Below are 20300 nucleotides of genomic sequence, written 5' to 3' on the forward strand. Positions count from 1 at the left end.
TTATCTAAATACGGATTGATTTAAGACCCTCAACTTCATCTGTGGTTTCGGGATCTTTGTATCAACATTAAGTATTGTTTATTTAATTGCCTTTTATCAGAGAAGCTTAGAAAATTATTTAGAAGGAACAAAGAAATCGAGAAGTCAAAAGCAGCGTCAGTAGATAAAAAAAAGCTCAGTAATATGTAGAACTTTGCTTATTATAGGAATAACAAGACATTTTAAATAGAGATCCTTAAAACAGATCTATGTGTTGTAACTAAAATAGTTTCAAAGTTATTATTCAAAATATTACATACAAGTATTCGTCGGTAGACGTGTCAAATGTCAACATTATCATAAAATTGATAACTGTATTCAAGATGTTGTAACCGGCAATGTTGTGGGTACTTGCATAATTTGAAGATTACTTGAAACTTTTTTAAATACTTAGGTAATTTACAATGTTTTTATTGCCTATTCGAAGTTTATCGTTTTTCTAGCATCGTTTTGATTTGAAACTGGACGAAACGAAAAAGCGACGTGAAAGGAAACTACGACTATGCCAGTGCTTACGAATGGCTGAAGTTATAATAACATCGTGTAACAAAAATAAATTTCGCAAAAATTACTATTTGCATAATTACTGCTGTTATTATTACTATTCTGGTTATTTCTGCTGCGTCGTTATATGTGTTCCAGTTTTATGGGTGGATCAGCTATTTTGTAATAAAATGTAGACTTAAAGTATATTTTATAGGGTTGCATTTACATTGTGATGTCAATGAGCAAACACATAACCTTTTGAGCCGCGAGATCAGTTACCATAATATCTTATAGAAAGAAAGGAAGAAACGTATTTGTATAGGATTTAGACAGAGAGAGTGGTTACTGGAGCCCATAGACATCTACGACGTAAATGCGCCACCTACCTTGAGATATAAGTTCTAAGGTCTCAAGTATAGTTACAGCGGCTGCCCCACTCTTCAAACCGAAACGCATTACTGTTGCTTCACTGCAGAAATAGGCAGGGTGGTAAAAACCGTTACCGTTTGTGAACTACATGATTTTTTTCCATTACCCAACTCGAATTTACTTAACAAAAAAAGGCAATGCTTCTGTTGACGTCCAGGCACACACGATCTCACTGTTTACCTAAAGTTGAGTGGTTTTCGTAACCCATTTACATCACAACGTGAGTACTGTAACCAACTATACGATCAAAGTCTCAATGTATTTAAATATTATTTGTCTAGATCTGTCCTATAGCTCAGGGCTGTCCAAGCTTTTGCGGGCTAATTAAATTTACTATAATGCAGAAAAACTTGTTTAAAAAAAACAAAATACGTTCCGGGAATTCCCCAAATAATAGTAAAAGATAGCTTCATTTTTAAATGATGTAATGGAAATGGAATCTTACAAGAATAAAGATAAATTATACCAAATATTGATTATATGTTTTGACAAAGAGTTCTATTGTCCAAACTATGTATTTGTATCCAAAACTATTTTCTGATTAAAACATACTCCGCGGGCCACATGCAAATAAGCCGCGGGCCGTTGTTTCGACAGCCCTGCTGTAGTTTTTGAGAATGCATATTTAATTGCCTTTGACTATATTGATGATATTCTCAACTCAATTTTCGAAGAAGGTTTTCTTGTTTTCTGTACCGAGAATTTTTTGTGAGAGGCTTGTGTTTCATATCACTCTAGACGTCATGCATAGAATTAATGCGGTGGATAGATTAGATTCGTGTCGCAAAACTTACATTATAATAACTAGGTACATATTTGGGATCATTCAGTGACCAGTGTGTTGAGTACGAGTTTTTAGCTATTCCAACTCCATACAAAACTCTGTTAACTTTTATGCGATCGAGAAGTTAAAAAACTAGCTAAATACACAGGATTTTTTATTGAAAGAAAAAAACAATCTAAATAATATGTATAATATTTATTGTATAAAATTTTGTAAAAAAAAAACATTACTGTTAACGTAAATCACTAATGTGTTTGTGATGGATTACATACCACTTAATGAGTATTAAAAAGTTTTAGAATACACGGTAATAAGACTTTTACCAGGTCTAGTCTGATACTCTGAAACGTTTACCATGACCGAATTCAATATTAAAACTAGTGTTAGGAAGAGTATAGATATGTCTCATAAATTATTATGGGATGGATTGGAAAATGTGTATTTTTTAACGCTTACACAAATAAAAAATCAATCGTTTATATAATACACGCTATACATAATTGTTTTCATTAATACGTATAACTATTTTCTTTACATTCACTTCGCACATTTATACACATACAATTGCATCAAAATATTATTTTAGTTTATCATACAAAAAATATAAACGTTTCTTAAGCTAAACGTATCATAGAGATTGGATTAATTAATATTTATTATGCAAATTTTGGAATTAACACTTACAGCTATGATACTGAAATAAACATAAATATACAGAAATGTTTTCTCCATAATTATTATATTTACACGTTCCATTAATTTCGTTGGAATGTACTTAGGTACGATTATAAAATTCGTTTAATATTATACTCAAAAGCCCTGCATATTTAATTTTATATGGCAGTGTTCGCCTTAAATTACATCTTGAGCATTTTGTTCGTTGATCCATTATTTGAAGTCAACACATTCACTGTTTATCTATTAAAATAAGACACGTAGTTGTCTCGCTCAGTTCGAAAAGCTATTTTTCGAATACATTCCGTTTCGATACTCAGAATAATCAATACACGTACGTCTTTTCGTTATTTCAATGGAGACTGCTAAGAAAATTCTAAATTAACATCTAATTAAACATGATTAATTCTAATTAAATTCCTCGGTATTTTTCTTGTCAAAGTTTTATTACGGCACTGGGGCGGCCGTGATAACCCAATGGTATTTATTGTCTTGCGATTAATATTCATTAATTTCATTTGAAATTGTTGATAGTATGAGGCAACGTGCCTGTTGTATGTCGTGATATAGATCTACATCTTAAATGACGTCACACGTTTATTATTTATGTAATTAATAAATTATTGAGGAATGTTTTCATCGTGTTTGGTAAGATTTAAACAGTGAGTTTGTTAATAAACATAAAAATTAAATCTAAAAGTAAAGCTAATAGCAGACGAAGAATATACCCTTGGTCGAATGCTAAGTCACGATCAATGTTATTATGTATTCATTGGCCACGATGGATGAATATAAATTATTCACTATCTTTATTCGTACTGGTCAGACGACGAAAGGTCAAAAGCGATGAATCAGAATCGTAATTATACGACCTTATAATAATATTTCAATTTTATGTGACCGGTCAGAGACCGGCCATTTTGTTTCTGATGATAATTCTGGACGCTGGTAAAACTAGGATGGTACAGTTTGTGACTAAATTACATCGTCGTTTTGTAAATCAGTACTAAAATGAAACCGTCTACACTTCATCCCTTAAACCTTTACATTAAATAGACTATTACGGTAGGTAGGGTATAACAAAAATAGTTCATAGATTGACCAGAATTCTCCAAACTAGCACCCTATTGACCTTCACTGTCGCTATCACTCTTCTCTGAAACAAAACAAAAAGATGATTCTAAATCTTACGTCAGATAATATGTTACTGTGACTTAATGATAAATAACGCTATTGTTTTGCATAAGACGTATTTTTCCATTTCAGCTGATACAATAATGTTGATAAAATATGCTCATAGTAACAAATAAACAAGCATGCACTTTAATAAGGTCGTTCCGAACGTCCACACGATAAAAAATGTTTTTCAATCACTATTGATTTTTTATCGTTTTTGTATCGTATGTCTGAGCTACTGATAGCTTAGGTTTTAGTAGTTTTATTGAAAGGTGACGCGGGATTTATAGACAACATAATATGAACACACGCCTTCAAGTCGATTTTATTAAAACGGTTTTTTTTGTTGTTGTTGTTCTGGTGAATAAGATTACAGCTCTCCTGTTATTAAGTGCGAAACCTATAGACCTTAGAACGTGAATGAGGCTACCCACATTAAGACATGGAGGCCTAAATTGAAACTTATCGACATACACGAAGGGCCGAAGATAATACCAAAATTTATCTATTTTGATCTAATATCCTGACCAGAACTAGGATATTTTATTTTATTACAGTTTTACTATTATTTAAAGTGTCTTTTTTGTTTTTAACTATATAATTATCTAGCATAAATATTCAGAATAACAATTGAAATAACGAAGTTTTTCTTTTAAGACGTGCCATATTCGCTTTCGAAAGCTTCCTGAACATTAAATACCAATATCTTACAGTATTTCATGAGACCGCATAACAATATAGCAGAGGTTCAAGAAGGAAACTCAATATATTAGTATTAACTACTAAAATCGATATATAAGCAGAGTTATGAGTGCGACAAGCTGCATTCTCGATAAAAGCGTGCATATAATCTAAGTGCTACATAAAGAATACTGACCTTTCTTACCCGGGTACGCGTGTCTCTTCAACCTATCGTAAAGATCCTCCTTCGTTCCATAGATGCTGGCGTTTGACCTCGCCAAGCTGTTCATTTTACCATTCATACCATTATGCAAACTCTCCTTCATGTAAGTCTCGTTGTAAAAGTTCGGCATCTCCCAGCCGTCTTCCTCGTCGTCGTAGTAATGAGCGTATGTTGAATGATGCGAGGGCGCTATTGATTCCGCGTAAGGTGTGTGAGCTCCGTAGTAGAAGTTCACTTGGGAACCGTTTTGGTCGATAGCTGGGGTGAGTGTCTTCTTTGGTTCTTTCCTCTTGGTTGACCTGTTGCGATATAAAGACGTTATTTTTTATTGGAGGTAAAGATTTGTTGCAACACATTAGAGGCTAAGTTTTTTTTATTAAGTAATAAATTTTTAAATGTCTCTCTCTTGCTAAATTAAAAAGTTGCTTGAACTTCATATACATACTTCATCTTAAAACATCAGGTTAATATTTCAATTGAGTTGGGCGTGTGGTGTCTGAAATAGCATCACCCTATCATTTCAGTGGATGTCCTAAGGCATGAATTCGTTGTATTTACGTAATGAATAAATAAATTTGGGATAACTACTATAAACTGAACGTCTGAAATGATCTAAACAGGGCCAAATGAAATAGGTCGAATCAGCTAAAATTATCTATAAAATATGTTTTTGCTTTGACAATGTCTATTTATCATCGTGGAAACTGAATATACAACAGTAGATAGGTATATTTACAGAACTGAATTAAAACTGACCTGGCGCAAATCATCCATACAAGCAGGACCAAGAATATAATAAAGATGACTCCACCGGCGACACCGCTCGCAATGTATGCGAACTCGCTCTTGTCCCTGCAGTGTCTTCCGGTGAACGAACCCGTGCATCTGCACGAAGGTTCGCCTCTAGCGTCCTTTATGCATTCGCCTCCATTGTCGCAGTAGTCAAGGCACACGTCTGGAAATAAAGTTATTTAAACAATGATTCTGAATGACGAATCTACCACAGACTCTAGCTATATTAAACTAACTAGCTGTACCCGTCTGCTTCGCTGGGCATTTAAGATTAACATTATTATTTCTCACCCCCACAAAGATTCTCATCATTAACGCCCCCGCAACTGGTGTAGCGAGTCCGACACTCATATAAATGTTAGCCTATCCATTAAGTATATGTATTTTCTACATGGATACCAAGTTTCAAGTCAATCGGATGCATGGTTCAGTAGTTATCACAGAACATTCGTAAAAACCACTGTAGATTTATATATTAGTATAGATATGTGAATTCTACTCTGGACGAGCTTTAAATTTTTTTGGTTCAAAATGTCAATTAATTAAACCACAAGGTACAGAAACTGAATGTAAGGGTTGAGGTTAAAGTGGTTATAGTGGAAATTCGATCTTTAGGCGGACGTTAGTAATTTTAATTACATTTAATAAATTAAGCTGGTATTGTAAAATTGAATAATGTGCTGTACAATTACTGTACAAACGGAAAATTATTATTATTAAAATTATCTGTATAAAATAAGATGTTCCAAATATATCTTTTTCTTCTTTGTCTCCTCCACCTTATCTCATAGGTGGGGTCGGCACAGTGATTTTTTCTACTTCATTCTCTTCTATTAGCCGTCACCTCAACACTCACTCCTCTCTCTCTCTCTCTCATATCATCATCCACACACTCCATCCATGTCTTCATCGGTCGACCTCTTCCCCCTCTACCTTGCACTACCGTTTCCATACATCTCCTAGTCACATGCATCTTCTCTCTACCTATCACATGTCCATACAACGCTAACCATCCGCTCCTTAATTTGTCAATCACCATAATTGTTCCAAATATATATATATTATATAGAGATTTAGTAAATTAAAGAAATCACTTATTTACCTATGCAAACTTTTCCAGTGCCGTTGAATCCAGGTTTGCACTGACATTTGAATTCGCTTGTCTCCGGCATCAAAAGGCAGTATGCATTGACATCGCAGTGCATCTCAGGACCGCTCATCTCGCAAGGATTTGTGCAGTCTGACTCTGAGGTCTGAATGAGAAAAAGTCACATTAATCGACATTTAATATTGATAATCGAAATTAATACAATAAATATTCTCAATAAGTAATTTTTGATGAAGACTTGAAATTCTTAAATCAAAATTCGAAAACATCGTATCCCAATTGTGTTTTGATTACTGTTTTCATTAAAATTTATTTGAAACTTCGCCGTGAATAACGAGAAACGTGTTCCATGTAAATCTACAAAGAATTTAATATTGTGTCTTCCGTTCCACTCGAATATTCTCAAGAATGTTTATATTCTACTTCACATGGAATATAAGTGGGGGAGATATATTCATCGGTTATTGAAATTCGCATCGTGCACGTAACGATGATACATTTTAATTTGGAAGAGGATTTAACGGTATTCATATTCTTTTACGATTCCCTTATAAGCCTAATAGCTTCGGCGCAGGTAAGTAGCTTTCAGAGCCCATAGAAATCATAACATGAATATCGCCATTCACAAGTCTCAGTTGGATAGTACAACGGCTATCCCACTCTTAAAAGGAAACGCATGTCTGCGTTGCGGCTAATATATGCAGGATGGCGGTACCTATCACAGCGAGTAAAACGCGGTACCACCAATAAACCATAATTAATATATTTAACAAAACGACATGATTGAGGAATCGGTATGGTAGTACAGAAATCTTGTGTCAAAAATTTATGGAGCAAATTGATTTTATTGTACTAACCGCGCCCGGTCCTCTGGTACTCGTGTTTATAGGACAAGGTACGCATATTGTCTGTTGTGCTTCCGACTGGTAGGTACCCTTTCTGCATTGAATGCACGTGTTCAGTGTCACGTTGAGGTATGACCCTGAAATGAATAAAAATCTTAATATCGATATACAAATTGCTTTGAATCTTACTTTATTTGTTCAAGAATTGAATACCGGATAGGAAACCGATTTAATCTCCGAATTAGCTCGATTGCTTCCTTGCTTGTAGTTTTTTTTTGTGGATATATATTTTTTTAACTATTCATATATGATTTGAGAACTTCATTATTCAATTAACATCAATTCATAGTTAGATAGTGCTTATTTTTCAAAACAAGTTATTAGATAATTGAAATGGGTATTCGTAACTGAATGCATATGCATTTATGTCTATGCAAAGTTTATACAAGTGTGCAAAGTGAGAAAAGTATGCAAAGTATCTTATTCAGGGTCTAGAACGGCGTAGCAACCGTGTTATAATAGATCTGAAAATCGGCTATCATAATAAAATGCGTACAAAAAGTTTCGTGTCTCTGCTTTTGACCGTTGAAGAAATACTTTATTTGAAGCTAATCTTACAGGTCAACAGAAGTGATGCTTACGATAAAATATGTAAAAATTCAGCTTCTGAATATAAAAAATAACATTGTAATAATTTTATTGTTAAATTCGTCGATATTTCAGTACCTATTATAGTACGTAATGTAATGTTAAGTATCAAATTAATTGTTCAAATTTGAATAATGGGCATTTGATCTTATGTGTGATATATTACACGCGTTAAAGAATAGCAGGTTCTGATGAACTATTTTTATATAACGCTAATGTTACAGTACAAGTTGCTACTTATTTTGTATTTACTTGCATATTTTTAGTATTTATTTGTATTTAATCGTATGTAAGTCTATCTTATATTGTATTTCTTTTTCACATGTGTATATAAGTATATATTTTTATGTAAGTTTATTAAGATGTAGCACCGTCGAGTTTGCTTATTCCTCTCCCTGCAAAGTTGCCTGGAAGAGATCGCTTTTAGCAATAAGGCCGCCAATTTATGTCAGCGTCTTTTATTTGTTTTTTAAGCTTACTCTGTACATGTGGTGTTAAATAAAGAGTTATATTATTATTATTAATGTTTTGTTATGTAATGCATGCATTATTATTGCTATGATGTCGTGAAATGAACGCCGTTTCAGTTACCGGGTAATCACGAACTTACCAGGTCTACAAACGGGCAAAGAACATTGATCTGCAGAGGAAGCGCCTGTTTGCGGTGTGGTAGTCCCAGGAGGGCACGGCGCGCACGCGGCTCCCGCGCCTGTCGCGCGCCATGTACCTCGAGGACAAGGTTCACAACCTCCATCAGTGCCTAACTGTTCTCCTGAAAAGCCAAAACATATTTTTTTATGTTTGAGGAGCTACTTTTGGCCCGGAGGCCTTTCCAGTTTTACCAGGGCAGGTGGGCGAGTAAAGGCTCAGCAAGGAGGGGTGGGATTTGCTAACAGCTACCCGAGTGCCTCCAAAGGAGACCTAACGACTGAAGAGTAGCTCTTTCGCGAATGAATCTACTACCGGATCGGATTCGCGACCCGCTGAGAAGACCCAGCGAGAAACTCAGCGGGCTGATGTTCGGGGTCCCTACTCCTTGTGTTAGAGCTAATGATGTCTAATGCAAGGGTTATTGGATCTGATGGATCCGTAAGGACGTATCTAGAGCAAGTCGAAACAATGAAGCCGTGATTAGTTCTAATCGTACTGTTAGGTACATGGTGAGATATTGGCTATTAATAAAAGGCCTCGTGATTTTACGAACCTGTAGCCACTTTTTTTACGTTTTTGTCCATGGTAGTGGTATTTAGTCCTTATACTTATTCCCATAATATTTAAACATGTAACAAGTTTTACCAATATTTAAGTAGGTTGACGTCAGGAATAGGGGTAAAAGCAGAAAAAGAAGTGCAGCTCAATTAACTCTAATGGAATAAATAGCATTAAAAATCGTTTAGCTTTGCATTTGCTGGAAAATGTTCAATGGTTACCAAGGATAACATATGTAATTCATATTTTATGTTCAATCTGAGATGTGAGATCGAATATTCAACTGTAGTGTAAAAACGGTTTTCTTGCTATTCAAACCCGAGAGAATGACTGCCTTGCGACATTGATAGACAGGATGTTGGAACATATTGTTTACTTGTATGTAAGAATCCAAAACGTTGTCTTATAAAGACGAAGCATCAAATATAGCGTTAAAAGTACCTGAAGGACAATCGTCTCTGCATTCGGCAGCAGATACCGCTTCTGTGGCTCGAGTGGTTTGACCTCTGGGACAGGAGATACAGGAGAAGGCGCCCTCTCTTGGTTGATAGGAACCGTGACCGCATGGACGGCAAAGTTCCGCCTCAGCGTCAAAGTATTTACCAGCGGCACACTTCTCTGAAAATTATAATAGTTGAATTACTAAACGGCTGATCTAAATATATATATTAGCTTATTTGAATCGAGAAGAACGAGACATCTCAAATAAAGACTTATCTCAATTAATGAACCTCGCTCTTCTATTTGATTTGAAATAATGTGATTGGTTATATTATAAGCAGTCATGAAAAAGTAAATTCTAATTGATTATCTATTTCAACATGACCTGATTCTTATCTTTGTTGACAGATTTTTTTTCCTACCTATACTGATAGCTTTGAGAGGCTATTTCAGCTTCACCCTAACGTATGTAGGTGAGCTCGTGGGGCTCAAACCGGAGTGTTACTAACACTGACCCTAGCAAGAGCAGTGCTTCGCAGAATCTACCATCGGATCGGAATTACGACCCACTGAGAAGATCCGGCGAGAAACTCAGTGGGTAGTGTCTATGGGTTAATTCACTCGTCGACCCCTTCGTCGCAAGCGAAGGGTTCGACGAGGACGGTGACCTGATCCATTAACGGTGCTTGTAGGTACCACAAGCACCGTTAATGGATCAGGAGGATCCATAATGAGGTGCTTTGGGCGACGTCGACGGTTTGCCATTCGTATTGAGAGAGATGCACACTTAATCTAAAAAGTGTTTGTGCCAAGCACCTTTACAGTCAGCAGCGCTTCGAGCTCCTGTTGTTTGGGTAACTCCAGGTTGGCCAGCTATCGTTGGGCAGGAGATACACTGTAATTGTCCAGCTTCTGATTGGTAGCTTCCCATGGGGCACGGCTTGCACGAGTCGGTGGCCGAATCTAAGAAGGTACCGACAGCGCATGCCACTGAAATGATTATTAAATATTATTATCGCTTAATAGTGTATTGGATTAGAATTTCGAAAAAAAATGTTTTGTGTTGTTAGAAGTGGATTCGAGTGTAGTTTTTTTGGGCTTTATCTTAGTTTGTAAATGCTATTTCACATCGTTTAGATAGATATTATCGCGTAGGTATCAATATTGAAAAGTATAACGAATATTACCTATGTATTTTTGTCATAGATATTGGTAGAAGGAATAATTTTTTTTTTCATTTACTTGATACAGTTAATAATGTAGTGTGGGTTGACCTTCGTACAATCACTTAAACGCAGATAAAAATTCGCCACAGGCATTATTACAGAATGTTTAATGGATTAAAAAATATCATGGCGTTAAAAGTATGCGAAACTAAAAGAGATCATAAAGCATAATTAACGGGTTAAATTCGGGCGAGACAACGGCCTGTCTTTAGCTCTGATTAGTACAAATATTACGTCAACGGGTAGATCTTTTCTGGCACAAACGTTAACCATCCCTGTTATAAATCCACGATACCAAAATATTCGACTAATCCAGACCTACACTTGTGTAATGCTATCATAGCAATTCATTTCACTCCAGTTTAATTGCACAAGGCTATTTACCAAAGATTGACCCGAAAATGAGAAAATAAGGAATAAGGAATATTCACGTGTATTTTATTTTATTGAAAGCATTTATGACAAGACCTGGCACAATATACCTTGTTGACTCTGATATTAAAATTTTTGTCTACTTGCCTTGATATTCTGACGTAAGACGTAATTTTTTTAGTTTGAATTTAATACGCACCACAGTCAGGAGCCATTACGACCTGTCCAGTAGGGCAGGCGTAATCAGAAGCAAGCACCAAGCTCGCGGGATCAGGTACGGTATTCGGAAGGATATTCCTAACGTCGAATTGTTCGTCTTCGAGAATTAATTTCTCCAGTAATCGTTGCACAGTCGATCTTTCGTTATTACCGCCGTGGATTACTGGGTCGCTAAAAAAAGCAGTTTTGCTTACAGAAAAAATATGACGAAAATAATGAAAATTAATTTCATTAACATATGTGATATACGTAAGTAGGAAATATTGCAACGTTCAAAATACTTTATGGGAATGTGAGAGTGCTACAAGCATGCAAACAACTTACTTGACAGCCGGGAAAGATATTTCAACGCTGTACGTATCGCCAATTTGTCGACCCTCCCTACTGCTTCGTGTCCTAAGTGCCAAATAAAATACATGCAATTGTGATGGAAGTACATGCTTTACATGATCTACAGTGCTATAAATTGATAATAGTATAGTTTTTTTTTTAATTAGATTTAAGTGCTTCATCTAGATTGCTTTGATTGCTTTATCTAGAGAATCTATCAATGTTTCTAATGATAATGTATTTTAGTTTCTAGGCAATTTTTACAAAATTTAATTTTGCTATAATACTTAGTAACACATGCCACTATGTGCTCTATAAACAGATAATGTTTTAGGTAAGTGCTATTCCGACACCTCCCTTTTTAAAGTATTTTTTTAACTTCTAATATACGATTAAACTGTGTGGACGCTTAGTCTGATGGAACTTACTCTTCGACAGGAATTATAGCGTCCAAAACATAGGTATCTTCAGCTGTTACTGTGGGAGGGGACGACACTTGTCTAGTCTGCCTGTTGGCGCGGTGATCGCATTTCACATTAATATCCAATTCTTTGCATTCTCGAGTACCTATCAACAAATAATTTCAATAACTTTCAAAATTAAAAAAAATATGCATCAAATTTTAAGAAGCTTGTACTGTACCATCAATTGCGTAAGAGCAGAAGTTCCAATCTCTATTGAGTTGATTGATAGCGCTGCGTACTTTTTGTCGAAGTACGGCTTGGCCAGCGTCGTTGCAGAGAACAGAACTCGGGAACAACATAGATACTTTGAAGACACGTTGAGCAGGTGAAGCAGCTGCAGAATAAATCCAATGTAAAATGTCAAGAGTATAAGATGTATACGCTTTATTTCCAGTAATACTTGTGTTTTTAATTCTTACGTGAGCAAGCAGGATATATTAGTGGCAAACTTGGATCAGTTGTTGGTCTCCAAAAGCCTTCTGCGCCGCATGTAAAGAACGGAGGTACGGGCTGTGAGAATCGCAAGCCATCGCGACAAGCAATCTCGCAGACCTTGAATTGACCTCCTGCGCCCCAATCGCGACAAGATTGATAACCACCCAGAGGATCCGGTAAAGGTGGACAGAATTCCGCTAAAAAATAATTGTTATTTTTATTGTATTCATATGAGTTTATAAAATAGGAAGTTTCACAATGACGTTATTTGGTAACTTACATAATACTGTAATCTTAAATGTGCATGTCGCTGCATTACCCACGGCGTCATATGCAATGTAGGCTATGTCATATGCTCCCCAAGCAAGGTTCTCTCCTGGCTTATGTCCAGATTTTTCTACTACTTTTGCCACTCCAACATTGTCGCTAAATACAGGTGCATCCCAGTTGACAATAGATGATCCATTCTTAGCAATCACCCATAAGTCACCAGGGCATCTATCTACTCTTGGTGGTTCTTTATCGACTTCTAATTGTTGACATTTTTGACCATTGTAGCCATTAGGGCAAACCCTTTGTCCACAATGTGATGGTACGATTCGTTCTACTCCACCAATTATGTCATCATATCCAGCCCAGGTCAAAGTTAAACCACTGTAAAGGACAGGCTCCGTTCTGCAGTCACGGACTTGTTTTTGAACTTCATTAGTGACGTCTAGTGCTCGATTCCAGACTTGTACCTTGGTAAGATGTCCTTGGAATCCGGCTTCGGTATACGCCTTTGGATTATCGGACTGCGGCTTACCCAATGTTACCCAGATGCTGTAAAAAATGGCAAAAATTAAGGGAGTTATTTAAGCATTAATAAAGTTATTATAGGCTTTTCACTGAACAAAAGTTTGTTCTTACTATCGTGGCAAGGTTCGACCGCTGCCATAACCAGCGAGTTTGCTGGCAATCAGTCCTTCAGTGATTAATGTGAGTTCGCCGCCATTGCTACCATCCCACACCAACGCAACATGGTGCCATTGTCCATCGTTGACCGTAGCGAATTCTCCGAAACTGAGGTATACATCTTGTAGTTCAGAGAATAGAGACACCTGAACTCCATTTGAATGTGCTTGTATGACTTGTCTTCTGTTAAGCGCAATGTGGGAATTGCTGTGGATATTTAATTATACGGTTAATTCAATTCATTGAACATAACGACAATTATAACTAATATGGTGTTATACATACCTTACGCTATATGCTGTGAAGAAGACACCGCCTTCGTCTTGTTGTGTGTATTGTACCCACATGGCTATAGTTAAGCTATCTGCTGAATTGGTATCAAACGGTACCACTTGGGCTGCGCTTGACCTTAAGGGATCACTGAAGTACATATCGTAATCAACACTGATTGCTGAAAGGTAAGGAAATGTCAATGGATATTACAAAATTAAATTGATTGAAAAGTTATTAAAATTACTTTTATGTTTTTCAAGAAATTTAGGTGGTAGTTAGCACAATTTTTAAATGTTAACAAATAGCACCTTAGTCGTTCGTGACTATGAAAACTGTGGAGTATTCGTAACGTCGGAAATAATATTAAAGTAAATGCGAGTTTAGACCTTGAAAGTATAATTTCAAGTTTATGTTTACGACTCTTGAGAACTATAGTAAATATGATAAGAAAATGTGTTAAATTTGACTTACTTTTTCTACAGTCATCTCCCGTTAGATTAAATGGACATTGACAGTAGAATCTCCCTGGAAGGTCAATGCATGTTGCCGAAGGTGGACAAGAGTTTTCTTTACAATCGATAATGTCTTCGTCGCAATTTTGTCCTTTAAATCCAGGAGCGCAAATACAACGGTATCCTTCGCCTTCGTCGATGCACGTTGCTCCATTTTGGCACAAACCAGCTTCGCAGGCATCAAATTCATATTGACAGCCAATGCCAGTGTAATCAGATGAACATGTGCAATTAAGGCCTGATCCAAAGTCTTGACACTTTCCGCCGTGCATACATGGGCTTCCAATACATCTTTCCGGGGCCGTTTCACATTGTTTTCCATCAGTTCCACTAGGACACCTGTAATCAGTTTAAAGCATACGTCATTATTGTTTCTCGCCTATTTTAATAAAATTATATGTAATCGGAAAAAAATACTGTACTTACACACAGAAATAATCTTGGAATAGGTCAATACATTTAGCATGATTTTGGCAGGGTTGGTTTACGCAATTACCGATGTCTTTTTCGCATCTCTTGCCAGTCCATCCTGGATGACAGGCGCATTTGTATCCGCCGACTTCGTCTGTGCACGATCCACCATTAAAGCAAGGATTTGAAGCGCAGTCATCAACGTTTGTTTCACACATTTTTCCTGTGAAACCTTCACGACAGACGCATTGGTATTTGTTGTCTAAATCTATACAGCGTTCGGTTCCCGTAGGGTTGCATGGCTCGGTCAAACATTCATCAATGGCCGTTTCGCATTGAAGACCTACGAATCCAGGTCGGCATTTGCAAACAAATCCTTCGATTTGATCCATACATGTTGCACCGTTTTGACAAGGATTTGATAAACAATCATCGATGGTGTGTTGACATTTCTTTCCTGTAAAACCAGTTTCACATACGCAATTGAAATCGTCGATACCGTCCATACATTGACCTCCGTTCTCACATGGTGATATCACACATTCATTAATGTTAATATCACACGATGGTCCTGACCAACCAGGGTCACATATACATTGATGAACGAAGAGTTTATCTACACATATTCCATGTTTGCATGGTTCGCTTGAGCAGAGATCTATTTTTTCATGACAACGTTTTCCCGTGAATCCTGGTGGACATGAGCAGCTAAAGTCATTAACTAAGTCCGTACAAGGTGCACCAAGAAGACAAGGCTTTTCGATACAATCATCTGTATTAATGTCACAAAGTTGTCCTTCCCATCCTGGTAAGCACTCACACTTGAAGCGCCCTTGTTGTAATGCAATACAACTAGCACCGTTTGAGCAAGGATTTCCGTTAGCAGTGCATGGATCGATCTGCAAAGAAACGGAATAATGAAATATTACCCTTTTAGCACTGACAGCTCATGATTTCAGAGAGAGCTCAAAAATAGAGATCAAAATTGCCCATAGAAACATTATCTTTTTTTTGCTTAGATGGGTGGACGAGCTCACAGCCCACCTAATATTAAGTGGTTACTGGAGCCCATAGACATCTACAACGTAAATGCGCCACCTACCTTGAGATATAAGTTCTAAGGTCTCAGTATAGTTACAACGGCTGCCCACCCTTCAAACCGAAACGCATTACTGCTTCACGGCAGAAATAGGCGGGGCGGCGGTACCTACCCGTGCGGACTCACAAGAGGTCCTACCACCAGTAATTACGCAAATTATAATTTTGCGGGTTTGATTTTTATTACACGATGTTATTCCTTCACCGTGGAAGTCAATCGTGAACAATTGTTAAGTACGTATTTCATTAGAAAAATTGGTACCCGCCTGCGGGATTCAAACATCGGTGCATCGCTAGATACGAATGTACCGGACGTCTTATCCTTTAGGCCACGACGACGATAAATCTAATATATATCTTGAGATACGAGATTAGTTTCAATTGCACTGTAATAAAGGTTATTTTGTGGGAGGAGGCCTATGTCAGTTATTTTTACGTATGAAGTAAACACGATTGTTTGTTTACAAGGATTTAAGGTACCCATTAGTACAGGTTGAAAACACGTTCTTCCACCAGTGAATTATTATAGGAAAATCTTTTAACTAATATTAAAAAATTATGAGTACTGAACTTACTGTGATATCACAATCAATTCCAGTATATCCAGATCTACACAAACAAGTATAGTTATCGAATCCAGGTTCGTCTTTGCACATAGCTCGTTCTGGGCACGTATCATTTCTACAATCAGATTTTTCTTCTTGACAGTTAACTCCACCGTAACCAGTGGGACACGAGCACCTGTATCCTTGAGGCAAATCAGTACAGGTACCGCCGTTGTAACAGGGTTGACTGGCACATTCATCGATATCAACTTCACATCTGCGTCCAGAAAATCCAGCTGGGCAGTAGCATTGGACACCGTGTCCTTTCGGCACACATAGACCTCCATGCTGGCAAGCGCTGTTCGAACATTCAACAGGGATGCATTCTTCTAATCCTGTTGCACCTGTTCCTACTGTTTTCATATTCGTAGGGCATTCCATACAAGTTGTTTGTCCAACAAGGTTTTGGTAGAAGTTTCGAGGACATTGAGAGCAGGGTGCAAGTCCCGTTGGGGAATATGTACCTGGAGCACACTTTGCTCTACACTTGTCACGACCTGGCGCTGCTGGTTGATAGGTAAATGTGTTTATCGGACATGCTTGACAGTCTTTGAAGCCTCCGACTGGAGGTTCGGCAGTGTAACTGTTTCTGGGACACTCTAAGCAAGGAACCAGTCCAGTTGGTGAGTATGTACCGTAACCGCAGACCGGTATGCAATCAGAAATATCTTTTGAGCCTTCTTCTCGAGTAAATGTACCTTGAGGACATTTCAAACACGAACCTTGACGTGCTTGATTCTGGAAATATCCTAGTGGACACATTGTGCACGTCTTTTGCTTTTCTCCAGCGGAAGTACCAGCAGGACAATGTACTAAAACAAAGAAAGATTGAATTAATTGATCAATTTAAAACACATGAGTGAAAATGCTCATGAAAAATTTAGGTGTGATAGATGAACTTACGACATCTAGGTACGTCGTTTGTATCCATATTTAATACTTCTCCAACACTGCAAGTAAATCCTCTTGTTATTGAGCTTCTGATGGCTCTCAGTGGTGGACATTGATTTCCGATGGATGAAACATTTAGTACTGGTTCAATAAGTGCACTTGCGTATGGAACAGACAGATCAAAGATGAGATTTAGTGTTGAGCCACACAAATCATATAGCTGAGTTTGTCTAATGGCTGGTGTAATGGCCAAGACAAAGTCCATTTTGACCACATTTTCATCTAATAAACTTGGCATAGCTTTAACGAAAGTTACGTTAATGTTAACATTAACTGCTGAGCAACGTTGTGACAGCCTTTCGTTTAGAATGTTATCATATTGTGCTAGTAGATCTTTGTATTGAGGTAAACAAGCACTTGAAACTGCACCCAGAGCTCTGTACTGTACACCGGCTACGACGTGATAAGCAGCTTGTTGAGTGTCTGTAAAAAAATACATTAAAATTAAAATAAGCAGGGAAGCTTATTATTAGTTGACTGAATGTTTATCGGCTTTTTTATTTAATATATATTTAATACGTACTTTCAGAAACGCAATCTGGAACAACAGCAGATGGGACCCATTGACGTTTCGTTTCGCAGACAAAAGTCTTGACAGGCTCTCCATCTGTGAATCTAAAACCTGGACTGCAAGTGGCTATACACTGTATACCCCTGTCACCCGGAATACAATTCATTGCGCCGTTTGCTGGAGGCATTAGTTCCCAATCTACGCACGGAGTAGCTTGCACTGATACTTGGAAGTGACATTGAGCTTTGTTGCCATATTTGTCTGAGGCGATAACTGTGACGTTTTCGTATCCTCGAATGGGAATAACTGCTCTTTCAGGAATGAACTTCAAGTAAACTTCTCCGGATGAATCAGTTGCGTTGATTCTTCTTCTCGTTTCGTTGAAATTAACAGCGTAACTGTCTTGTTTATCCACCAGTTCTATAACATAGCTTTGAGGGCAGCTTAATTTAGGAGGGGTGTAATCAGGTACAGTAATGTTTACTTCACAAATTGCAACATTTCCATCAAAATCGAAAGCCACATATCGAACTACCATATTATGGAATACTTGAATTGGTGTTTTAAAATGCTGGGGTGTAACTTCTAATCGAGCTATTGCACCAGAATTGTCAATTGCAGTAGGTTCAGTGAAGTTTACAGCAAGTAAGCCACCATTAACATCGGTTTGGACTACAATCGGTTGTTGAGGGCAGTTCTGGAACACTGGTGGTTCATTATCTGCAAATCAAGTTGTAGTTTAAGTATGTTTTAAAAAAAGAGGTAAAAAATGACCGATACAATTTTTTTGCGATTACTCACCGACACAAGGAGAATAACCATAGTCGTAACCCAATAAGGGTTCTGTGCTTGGTTCTTCACATCCCATTACTTCAAATTTGAGACAAGCGTTGTCCATGAAACTGACTATGCCCAAAATTACAAACCTTGCTTGGACAAATTTTGGCAATGTAATCATTGCTAGTTCTCCATAGTTTCCGGGATCCCTCATGGTTAAATTGAAATTCGGGAAATACACAACATAGTTTTCGTTTTCGGCTTGTTTGTAGAAAAATCTTATTTCAGTAGGACGTCCCACAATATCGGAGGTTACTACACCCTTTACAAGGATAGCTTTGACTCTGTAAACTTTACCAAGATCTACACTCACATACGTAAAAGCTTCTTGCTTACCACACCAACCCGTAACCGAATTGAGTCGAATATTTTTAGCTTCATAGTTAGGTCTTTCTGATGTAGCATTGATAGCGGAGTCGGGTATTCTACCCGAAGCAAGACCCAGAGGTTTGATAACTTTACATTCCGGTTCACGCATGCATGTTATAGGTCTCGGATTTATTAGGATATAGCCAGGTCTTGAACAACCGAATAGCACTTCAGATCCTTGTTCATAGCTTCTTGCAATTTGGTAGCCGTCAGCAGGTCTACCTGGGTCTTCACAAACTGGTCCTTCGCATCTCAAATCTCCGAAGTCCCATATGCCATTTGCCTGACATCTTACAACGTTATCGTGTTTACTTGTCTGCCCAGCAAGTTTGAAAGTGTTTTGGCAACCAAAGAAAAAGGAGCTTTGATATTTAGTATCAAGATATTGCCCATATTCTGCACCAGGTGTTGGCATTGGGATACCGCAGTCTTGTCTTGGACATTGTGGTTGTGCCCCAGAAAACCAATAATCAGGAAGACCCTAAAATCAATAATATGGAACATAGAAATTTTGATATGTATACAATTGTTTACAGGCTTCAAGGTTTATAGGGTTCAATTACTTACAGGCTTAGGATCGTAAACACACTGTCTAAAAGAAGATGTGAGAGTATTTCTCAGGTGTCTCCCAGGAGAAGTGCAGGTTATTGTAACATTGTCTCTGTATGGTACTAAAACACTTTCAGGATCATCCCTTATGACTCTTAAGCCATCGTTTTTGTCGTCAGATAAAGTTACACATCGAGCATCTGAAATTGTTAAGTAATTAGTTGATATCCAAAACCGAGGTATATAATAACGTCATGTATGCACATAAATTTGTGATTTACAAATAGCACGTTTTGAAACTTACATTGACATTCAGGAGCAGTTCCATTCCAAGTTCCACTTGAGGTGCATTGTAATGTCGAAAATCCTGACATTACATATCCAAAGTCACATTGGAAATGAACTGTATCACCGAAGTGATAAGATTTTTTTGTCGATAAAAGTTGTCCGTTTTCAGGTGGTGCAAGTGGGGGGCACATGACCGGTACGCAAGATTTATTCCTTTGATATGTATCTCCGTCTCTTTCACCGGTTTCAGATAGTTCAATTGAGAAACCTGCTGTTCCATTGGAAGAATATAATTCAAATCCAAGATTACACGCGCATGAAAAGTTGCCGGGCCTGCAAATTGAAGTATATATTAATATG

At 37.3% G+C, this 20300-nt stretch overlaps 1 protein-coding gene across 1 annotated transcript in view; it reads right to left on the reverse strand.

Annotated features, from left to right (window-relative positions):
- Window positions 1–1918: 1918 nt before the first annotated feature.
- Window positions 1919–20300, reverse strand: part of LOC101740358 (uncharacterized) — a 101913-nt gene continuing 83531 nt past the window's right edge. Inside the window, exons 12-35 of the mRNA XM_012688574.4 lie at window positions 19957–20273; window positions 19671–19852; window positions 18699–19584; window positions 17910–18617; window positions 17339–17809; window positions 16406–17247; window positions 14748–15631; window positions 14281–14660; window positions 13822–13987; window positions 13492–13743; window positions 12863–13404; window positions 12567–12779; window positions 12326–12481; window positions 12112–12250; window positions 11678–11749; window positions 11334–11524; window positions 10353–10526; window positions 9537–9713; window positions 8497–8658; window positions 7251–7375; window positions 6388–6538; window positions 5250–5448; window positions 4467–4792; window positions 1919–3569 (exon numbers count right to left, since the gene is read on the reverse strand). Coding sequence (XP_012544028.1) covers window positions 3538–3569; window positions 4467–4792; window positions 5250–5448; window positions 6388–6538; window positions 7251–7375; window positions 8497–8658; window positions 9537–9713; window positions 10353–10526; window positions 11334–11524; window positions 11678–11749; window positions 12112–12250; window positions 12326–12481; window positions 12567–12779; window positions 12863–13404; window positions 13492–13743; window positions 13822–13987; window positions 14281–14660; window positions 14748–15631; window positions 16406–17247; window positions 17339–17809; window positions 17910–18617; window positions 18699–19584; window positions 19671–19852; window positions 19957–20273 — 7747 coding nt within the window. The 3' untranslated portion in view covers window positions 1919–3537. The remainder of the gene's footprint in view (window positions 3570–4466; window positions 4793–5249; window positions 5449–6387; window positions 6539–7250; window positions 7376–8496; window positions 8659–9536; window positions 9714–10352; window positions 10527–11333; window positions 11525–11677; window positions 11750–12111; window positions 12251–12325; window positions 12482–12566; window positions 12780–12862; window positions 13405–13491; window positions 13744–13821; window positions 13988–14280; window positions 14661–14747; window positions 15632–16405; window positions 17248–17338; window positions 17810–17909; window positions 18618–18698; window positions 19585–19670; window positions 19853–19956; window positions 20274–20300) is intronic.

The sequence above is a fragment of the Bombyx mori genome, chromosome 9 (assembly GCF_030269925.1).
Source record: "Bombyx mori chromosome 9, ASM3026992v2".
Taxonomy (NCBI): domain Eukaryota; kingdom Metazoa; phylum Arthropoda; class Insecta; order Lepidoptera; family Bombycidae; genus Bombyx; species Bombyx mori.